At 34.2% G+C, this 10166-nt stretch overlaps 1 protein-coding gene and 1 non-coding gene across 2 annotated transcripts; both read right to left on the reverse strand.

The window, feature by feature from the left end:
- Positions 1-4756: 4756 nt before the first annotated feature.
- On the reverse strand, positions 4757-6611 carry LOC124846637 (2-oxoglutarate-dependent dioxygenase 19-like). Its single transcript, XM_047323932.2, has 4 exons — positions 6232-6611; positions 5897-6135; positions 5462-5789; positions 4757-5333 (listed from the first exon to the last, which is right to left on the reverse strand). Exons 1-4 carry the CDS (start codon positions 6526-6528, stop codon positions 5091-5093), a joined length of 1107 nt encoding a protein of 368 aa, XP_047179888.1. The 5' UTR covers positions 6529-6611; the 3' UTR covers positions 4757-5090.
- A 1707-nt stretch (positions 6612-8318) lies between these two features.
- TRNAA-CGC (transfer RNA alanine (anticodon CGC)) lies at positions 8319-8391 on the reverse strand. The gene has a single exon. It is a non-coding gene; the product is annotated as a tRNA-Ala (tRNA).
- Between the last annotated feature and the right edge of the window lie 1775 nt (positions 8392-10166).

A 10166-nucleotide genomic window follows, 5' to 3' on the forward strand; every position in this document is an offset into this window, starting at 1 on the left:
CGAGTAGTGTAAGCAATTACCTACCAGACAGAGACCGTCGTAGGGAGCAATTAATGTCATATCTTGTGCTTACTAATCGGTGCTGCGACATTATTTGGATGGTCCAGAGGCATATATTAATCTTTGTGAGAGACTAAGATCAATTGGGTTAGTTAAGGACGCCATTCGGTCGACAGTGGAGCAACAAGTTGCTCAATTTCTTCATATAATTGGCCATAATGTTAAGAATCGGTCACATTTTTCTTTCATCGATCTGGTTCGACGGTTAGCAGACACTTTCATAATGTCTTGGATGTTATCTTAACATTGGAATCTGAATTTCTAATTCAACCCTTAAGAAATGAGGTTCATTCATATGTCTTGAACAAGAATCGATTTTACTTGTACTTTAAGGTACTCATTTCAACATATTTGTAGATGTTCTTTGATCAAAGGATGATAACAAATTTTGAGTTTTATGATGACTTCTTATTTGTATGTTTAGGATTGTTTAGGGGTCATAGACGATACTCATGTTCGTGTAAAGGTGCCAAGATGTGATGCTCCGAGATTTCGAGGAAGAAAAGATTGGCCAACTCAAAATGTGTTTGCGACCTATGCCAAACCATCTGTTGCAGAACAATTAGATCAACATCGTTTCTTCACTCAGCCATCAAATGGAAAACTATGCAGCTGATTTCTACACAAGGAATATTGTTGGTCCAAAGATAATGAATTTCGAATCATTTGCCGGTTCAGATTTATTTTTCCAACATCATCTTTTATTGGTGGTCGAATTTCTTACATTGCAAGGACCCTTCTATCCAGATTTAATCAAAGTTTTTTATTCAAATTTGAAGATTTCTGCAAATGGATATTTGCTCAGTGAGGTCAACAAGAGAAGAATTATATTGAAACTTGTTGATTGGTTAAATGTTGCTAATATGAAGTATGAGGGTCAAAAATTGTCTTATTCAAATGTCCCAGATGACTTTTCGTATGATCGGGAGATGACATTAGCTACTATGGTTAGACCAGAAATGCAGGGTCAACGTCTTAAAACAATTGTGTGTTTGAATATTAACGATAGACTTCTGCATTATGTTATTATCCACATGCTAACTCCATGACCTGGAAATTTTGAAAAGTTATTGCAAGAGGATATCTTTATGATATGGGTGCTTAAAAATAATATAACTATCAATTGGCCTCATCACATCATGCAACATATGCTTAAATGCAAGGCCAGTGACACACCCCTACCATATGGTGTCCTGATCACCCAAATCATGCAATATTGTGGAGTACATGTTGATGTCGATGCCAACACTCATATTGGGACCAAACATCATTTTTCAATAAATTCTTTGAAGATGTTGAATATTGTTAATGTCAACGGTGTTTGGCAACACGCTGTCGGTGATGATGAAGAAGAAGAGCAACCACACCATCATGACAACCCTGTGCAACCTCCTCCACATCTTTCAAATCCTAATATGATGACTCAAATATGGGAGGGGGTACAAGACTTGCAACACATAATGCAGGGTATGGAACAAATGCAAGTGCGAGTTCAATGTATTGAAGATAACTTGGCAAACCTATCCCTCGACATGAACCGCCAATTTACTCACCTGAATCAAAATGTTAACTTAATTCTTCACCATTTAGATGGTTTAGTTGATAATTATTCCGAGAATGTATTACATGACTTTTTTGCTTAAATTGACTTATGTGTTTGATAACTTACATTACCTATTTTTTAATCTTAGGAATCTTTGACATCAGTTTTTATACTTTTATTTATTGGTCAACTTAATGAAATACACATCACATGGATTCTCGAATCATAGATGAACTGCAAGAAGTAAATAATCAAAGAAGAAGACTATGCGTTGCTCTTGAACGACACACACATGCCATGGAGCGTCAAATATCCCTGGTAAATGCTAGGATTCAATCATCTAATCTAACTACAGAAGAAATTGAAAACTTATTACGGACTATGAACATTGAAGATCATAATTTATTCAGACAGTGCTTTGACTTTTTATCTTCGCATTCATCCCATACAAGACGTCTAATAGGGATGCCAATACAATATTGTTTCAATAGATTGCAATGATACCTCACTGAAGCAAGGTCATCATGAACTATTACAAATATATTTGTTTGTTATTATGTTGACACTTTTTTTTAGGTCATGTAATATTATAACTTCGTTTAATTATATGTTTGTTTAAAATTAATCAATCTTACTTCCGTAACAAATAAATTGATACTACTTGGTAGTAAATTATATTACAAACAAATACTACATTTAAAAATAAATTCATTTTACTACATTATAATTTTTAAAAATTAATTTTAAAATTTATTTATAATTTTGGTCTCTTTATAAACATTTTTACAATTAAATATAACTTTAATAAATAACATTTTATATTACTTAGGGACATTTTGGTAATATTTAATTTCTACCAATTAAACTAATTTTTTAAATTTGTCAGATGAATTTCTCACAAATTTTACTTCCAAATCCACTCTCAATTACTAACAAATCTACTAAAAAAAACAACAAAAAAATTACCTTCAAATTCACTTAAATCCATTTAAATTATCTCCCCGTACTCACTAAAAAACAAAGCATAAGTGAAGCAATTATATATAGAGACGCACAAACCCATCGTGTTGTGTGAAGCGAGAGAAAAGAAAAAAGAAGTGTGAGTGGAGAAGTGGTAGAACAAAGACCTGAAGCGGTGGTTGTGTGGAAGAACTGCGGTGGAAAAGTGAGAAAGTAGAAGAAGCGGTGGTTGGTGAAAAAGTGGCAGAGAAGAACAACCAGTATGGTGTCAAGAACTGATAAAAGCGGAAAAGACCAGGAAAATCGTATCATGATAATACATTATAAAAAGGATTCTATATATATATATATATATATATAAAAGAGGATTTTTCTGTTTTTTGGTTAACATTTGCTTTTTAGTTTTATCTTTCAAACAAAATTTTTTAAATTAAAATAATTATTTTACCAACTTTTAAGTAATCGTTTTCTTAAATTTAATTATTTTTTAAATTTAATCATTTTTAATTAAAAAGTTACTTACAAAATAAAATTTTTTATTTACATTTAATTTTATAAGTATAATAGCAATAATAATAATAATTTTATTATTATTAAAAAATATAAACGTGTAGGACATGTTTTTCACTAATTAATATATATATTTGATAGGAGTGCAGGTCGAAATTTGACGTGGTGCAGAAAGAATTGCCCAATTAATATGATTTCTCTTTCGGCAATTACTTCGAGCATCCTATCATTTTCTTTCTACACTTTATCACCCATGCTTTCACAATCCAATAGTGTAAAATGGTAAAAGAACAAAGAGGAAAAAGAAACACTCTTCTCACACTAGTTAGGGTTTGAGAATTTTTTTGACGATTCTCAATAGTATTTTATGTTCTTTTAAGTCAGATTTACTTATTTGTATATACAATTTGAATTTTTTTCTTTTAATGGATAGTTTTTGTGTGTGAATGTGTAAAAGGTTGTCATATATTATATTTATTCAAGATATCAAAATTGAGACAAAGTGGAGAGATTGAAGGAGAATATCAAAATAAGTACATTAAAAGACTAAGATATTAATGACAAGATTAAGAGAGTGATGGTTACACAAGGAATAAAAAATGGAAATCCAAACAGGCCAACATAGAATTGGAAATTGAAGAATGATCCAAAACTAAAAAAAATGTATCGAGAAAGACGTTCACTGGACAAAATTAAAAAAGATAAATTACATAAGATCAAAAGAAAATTAGAAACATATGGTAAACATAGGTTTAATAGACATAATTTTACACGTGAATGATTTTAAACAATTATTGTAAATTATGTAATTTTATTTTATTTTATTTTGACGTAAAAAAATGAATTAAATTAGGTTATCCATATTTTAAAAAAGAAAGGTAATAAAATGTATCTATAACATGAATTCTCTAAAAACGTCTTGAACTAAAGTGTGAAAAATCTAGTAATCATGTTTATTACAATTTGTATCACCATTTGTATTGATTTCCTTTGTCCATTTCTTTTCTATCCTTAGTAATTTATTTATTTTCAATTTACATTTTTTTTTCATTTTAATTATGTTTCTCGCATGTTTACTCTATTCATCTTCATCTTTGTCATTTTTCTTAACTACATTTAATTTTCATTTGCACCCTCCATCGTTTTTTAAAAACACACAAAAAAATATGATCATTAAAACGAAATATATAATTTTTTATTGATATTCACATAAAAAGATAATTTATTAAATTAAATACATTTTTGAAATTAATCCACGGCATAAACGAGTTATAAATTAATTTTGTCTTAATCATAGATACACTCTATAATTTAGATCAAAAAATAATTATTTATTAATTCAACTGAAAAAAAAAAGCATATCAAGTCACCAAAAATATATTTAAATTAGTTCACCAAAAATAGATTCAACAATATCAAATCCAAATCCTCAAAAAAAAAAAAAAAACAATATCAAAATTTATAAACAACGCGTGGACATTAAGAATTTTTTAAAATAATAATGTTCCCTAATTTACTTGCAACGAGTAATAGATACTCCTCTGTTTTCAAATAACACATGCCTGATAACATTAACAAATGTAAATTTTTGTTTTACCTGACACTCCCCTGTTTTCAAATATTATTTTGACCTCCTCTCAAATACGTGAAATAAAAATTTACATTTTTATCCAGTCATGAAAGTGCAACAACAATATAGCTCAGAAACAATGTCCAACCAACAAATCATACACATGACTGGGAAACTAAGATGACAAAAACAACATAATAGAAAAATATGACAGCAAAAAACAAATCAAGTCTGAAATATTTACCTTCTACAGTACCTTAAACCCTTCCAAGTTCCAAAGAACCTAGCTGGTGACACCAGCATGAAATGTAACCGTATCTCATTTATACGAAAACACCAAATCCAGAAACACAATCGGTTTATCATCACTCAGAACACAACATTAACATCAACCATACCCATATCCTTAAACTGGTTTACTTTAGTTCATGGTATGATTGTGGAGCATTAATTTAGTCGAATCTCGTACAATGTATTTTTATCATCTAGCCGTGTCCTCTGATGAAATTGGAAGTAATCCTGGTATTTCATGCTTTTGAACAATGGCTTTTCCTTCTCCAATAGCTCCGCAAGAGGCCCAATTTCCTTATCTAGAGCAGGTCCATTCGCCAACACAACACTAATCCTAGTTTCCTCGTTGTTCAGGATTGCTCGGTGCAACACGCTCTCGTACCTCCCGTTACTCAAAACCTATATTCCAAGGATTGCATACTTGCATTAGATCAAACCAAATACAAGATTTCTACAAGTTTCGTTCTTTACTATATTAATTTGTTCTCTAAAAAGTATGCTTTTTGAAGCTGTTTAACATGGCATACCTCGAGTTGATCTGCAAGTATGACAGTTATGGAGTTAGAAAGGGGATTAACGTTGACCCATTTCCCATGGTGCTTAACCTGAAGCCCTCCAATTCCATTCTGCGTGAGCAAGGTCAATAAGCCAATGTCGGAATGTGGAGGCAACCCTAGAGCAAGGTGTGGTTGTGGACATGGTGGATACATGTTAACAGCGAAGAGTTGATGGCCAGAGTCAAACTCAGTTGACTCAATAATGGAATTAGATGCTAATCCCAAACTCTCTGATATTCCTTCTAGCAACTTCCTAGCCAATTCTCTGATTTTCTGGCTATACTCATAAGCAACCTCCCTGCAGTAATATCAGGGAAATCACGCAGAACATAAAATAATGCAGAGTTGAGTTCAGTTGATTAATTGATTGAAGAAGCTATTAGTAGTTGAAGTTAATTAAAATACCTGTAACCCGGTGGTTTGTGGGGGAAGTTGAATTGAGGAAACGTGTTGGCCTTGAGATAATCTCTCCAATAATGAACCTTCTCTACTTGAGGACAAAAGCTTGTGCCCAGTCTAATGGGTTCAAGAGGGCTCTTGTCGTCCCCAAACTCCTTTTTTTCCTCTATCGGCAAATCATGAAACTCGCGAGATTTTTCCATCAACTTCTCCACCAGGTTCTCCGGAATTCCATGATTTGTGAGCTGAGAAGCAAGTGAGTGAGAATGATCAATAAGATTACTGAGTTGGGATTTTTTTTGTCATAAGATTTAGAAAGAGAAAGTTTCCAACTTTCTTACCATGAAGACACCCCACTCGGCACAGGCCTTGCCGAGTAGGTGCACCGCTTTGGAGTGAGTCTGAGGGTGGTGCGAAGTGAGGTGAGAAAAATCAATGACTGGGATGGAAGATGCAAGGTATTCTGCAACATCATCATCATCATCCTCGTGGAGTTGTGAGATGGAGTGGTAGGTGGAAGGGATGAGAGAAGAATCTCCTTTTGATTCTGCTAATTCTTTGATGCTAAAAATATTAGATGAACGAACCATTGATGATTCTGGTTGTGATGATGAGGGAATGGAAGCAGCAGAGGCCATGGATGATGTGAGTCTTCAACAATATCACAAATTATTGGATTCTCATTCTTATCTGTAATACAGGTCTACAAAAAGAAAAATGGTGAATGTAATCACTAATATGATTAAAAAATAAAAAACAAAGTACAAAAAACAAATGCAAAAGGTTCAAGTATTTATCATAAAAACATTCGGTTATATAAGTGTTGTGAACGTAAGATCATTGAAATTTATTTCAAATGAATCTTATTATGTTGTATCATTTTATTTATTTTTTATTAATTATATCTTTTAGATAGTAATAGGTTTCTGTAAAATTAAATTTTTATAGTTGTTGGTTTATACTTTTAATTTTATGATTTAAAATTTTAATTTGTACCAGAGGTGCCGGATGCCGTACGGAAGGACGCCCACATAGACGGCGCCATATGTACCGATAGAGGACGTCTACCCAAAGTAGAACGTCCGCCCAAGAGCTGGACGTCCGCCCAAGAAGTGGACGTCCGCCTTAGTTGGCGTGTCCGCCCAATAATCCGGACGTCTGCCAAACAGTCTGGACCGAGCGTCCTTAGGAACCGGACGTCCGTCCAAGGACGTCCGTCATCCGCCAGTCCGCCCAATAATCTGATACGCATTCACTAGCCGGACGCTCGCCCAAGGATTGTACGTCCGCCCAAGAGCTGGACGTCCGCCCAAGAAGTGGACGTCCGCCTAATAATCCGGGCGTATTCACGAGCCGGACGCCCGCCCAAGGATTGTACGTCCGCCCAAGAGCTGGGCGTCCGCCCGAGGAGTGGACGACCGCCCAAGAGCTGGACGTCCGCCCAAAGAGTGGATGACCGCCCAAGTGCTGGACGTCCGCCCGAGGAGTGGACGACCGCCCAAGGAGTGGACGACCGCCCAAGAGCTGGACGTCCGCCCAAGGATTGGACGTCCGCCCAAGAGTTGGACGTCCGCCCAAGAAGTGGACGTCCGCCTAATAATCCGGGCGTATTCACGAGCCAGACGCCCGCCCAAGGATTGTACGTCCGCCCAAGAGCTGGGCGTCCGCCCGAGGAGTGGACGTCCGCCCAAAGAGTGGATGACCGCCCAAGTGCTGGACGTCCGCCCGAGGAGTGGACGACCGCCCAAGGAGTGGACGACCGCCCAAGAGCTGGACGTCCGCCCAAGGATTGGACGTCCGCCCGAGAGCAGGACGCCCACCTAGGATAACATCCCTGACCGACCATCATTCCCAACCGACGCACGTTGCTGATTACACGGTTAAATGCTAATGACACATTAAAGTCCTTAACGAAGATTAAGGTATTATTGGGCCGTCCCCAGGCCCCCAAAAGGTAAAAGCCCATTACAATTCGCCATAAATAAAGGTCTCAGGTATGAACTCTGGACTAACTTGAATAACGATGCATGCACGCATTACAATCGCTCTGTCACAATACTGACTTGAGCGTCGGAGTGCCTTTAGCAGGTACCCGGCCCCTCCCCAACTGGGAGTGTGGAGTAGCGCTTGGAGTAGGAGGACGTCCGCCCAACTTGGAGTCCGCCTTTGTGCCGTCCGTCCAATCCACTGGAAGAGCCGCAAGCGTTCGCCTGCCCGTCATCAATCAACCGTCCGCACGCCATCGACTTCCTACGACGTTCGTTCACAATTCAAGTGTGTTTTTGCGGGGTCCGCCCGGATCCAGTCGAAACATAATTGAATTATAATAATTCAATATTTTATTTTTAAATAAAAAGATTGATCGTGTAGAACTTTATCATACATTAAATATTTATGATTTTAATTAAAATGTAAAATAAATGTCGAGTGGAGCTGCGGGGAATCGAACCCCGTGCCTCTCGCATGCGAAGCGAGCGCTCTACCATATGAGCTACAGCCCCTGTTGATTAATATTTGCCACTTTACATTTTATAGTAATAGAAGAATAGTTTACATTGTTTCTTATTTTTTTTTCTGTGAATACGGACTATTCTTAAATTTTATATTTCAGTTAAAAACTATGCATTAATTCTAATATACTGAAATTATTTAAATAATTTTCTCTTCTCAACAAATGTTTCTCTGTACAAAAATAAAATCAAATTTCTAAATGTGATTAAGTGATCAAAATGTTTAATTGAAATTGAATCATATAAATCAATTATCAAGAACCCAAATAATCAACCAACTAGAGAAAAATTGTATCTTACTTTATTTACAATAAAAAAAAAAAAGCGATTTACTGTGTAAATATCTATGGACTCTATCAAGTGGTTTATCGTCTTTATGCTATGTAAATGTCCAATGAGTGTTGGAGTGTATTTTGAGTATTACTCATTCTTAGCATTTCATGATTTAAATTTAAGATTAAATACTATGTTTTTTATAATGTAAACTAATATTAAAAGATGTGAAAAGTAGTTAGTTGATAAAAAAGAGAAAAATAATAGTTTATTTATATAAAAATATTAGAACAATATATTAAGATCATTTAAACTTGTAAATAAACATATTTTGAGACACTAAATATGGTCTAAACTAATAAATATGATCTAAGGTCTCAGTAAATTAAGTATATCTAAACTCATGAAATTAATAAGATAGCGAGATTCAACATTTTTTTATTCTCATTAAATATATATTATTATTATTCGAAGTATCATATGTTGTTTTCTTTGAAAGTTTAAAAAAATGTAACTTGCTAAAACAAAGACAAAGTGTTGGATAAAGAGCAGAGCATCCTAGGTAGTAAAATGAGAGACTTTAGAAAATATTTTCTATAAATTATTTATATGATGCAAATCAAAGAAATCCTACCAAGGACATCTAAATATGCAAATTGTTTTAACTTTTAAAAAACAAGTTGGTAAATTATACATTTAACACGATCTATAATGATTTTTATCCTTGAAAAACTCAAATCAAGTCACTCTAAAGGATTTATAACGTCTAAAATGACTCATAACCTTTAAGAACTTCTAAATATTTCTTAAGAGGACATGGAACGAAAACTATTGATGAAAATAAAAACTCATATTCAAAACATACCGTGTTGAGTATGAACTCTTCACATTTGTCGTTTTCAAACACCACTGTTAGTTTTTATTATTTCATTTCATAATTCACAAAGTATAGATATTTAAATTATTGCTTAAATAATGTTGTAAAAGGTTGACATAATCACAAACAAAATTTTCTGAGACGTTCAGAGTCTTTAAGGACTTATCTGTGGTTGTTAAGCAAGTCTCCCAGAATACAACAGGAACTTCCCAGAATTTTCCAGAATATTTCTAAGGATCTCAGAACTAGCAAGGATCTCTCAAAAGAATATAAAATAACCCAAAATAATTTTAGAAGAGAGAAAGAGTTAAAGAATGAAACTCAGAAAAGAGGAGAATGAGAAAGACTGAATTTGGTGTGTTTTGAAATGGGGAATGAGCTCCCTATTTATAGAGCTAGAAAGAATCAAGAAAATAAAAGAAATTAAAAATTCATAAATGATTTAATTAAAAAAAAATTAAACGTTGAAAGAAAAAACGTTCCAAAAATCAAGCTCACAATTTAATGTTTTTAAACCACACATTAACTTTTGCAATAATATAGTATTAATATATTATAACAATTCCCCACGTATTGCAAAAGAAGTTGAAAGAAAATTCTTTGACTCAAATAGTTC

This window comes from Vigna umbellata, chromosome 2 (genome assembly GCF_029865625.1).
Source record: "Vigna umbellata cultivar VRB3 chromosome 2, Vumbellata_1.0, whole genome shotgun sequence".
Taxonomy (NCBI): Eukaryota; Viridiplantae; Streptophyta; class Magnoliopsida; order Fabales; family Fabaceae; genus Vigna; species Vigna umbellata.

Excerpts from the sequence above, each read along its gene's own strand:
- LOC124846637 (XM_047323932.2), bottom strand. The coding sequence starts at position 6,528 with ATGGCCTCTGCTGCTTCCATTCCCTCATCATCACAACCAGAATCATCA. Across the intron at positions 6,136-6,231 it reads CCGAGTGGGGTGTCTTCATG|CTCACAAATCATGGAATTCC; the intron begins GTAAGAAAGTTG and ends CTTGCTTCTCAG. Across the intron at positions 5,790-5,896 it reads CACAAACCACCGGGTTACAG|GGAGGTTGCTTATGAGTATA; the intron begins GTATTTTAATTA and ends ATATTACTGCAG.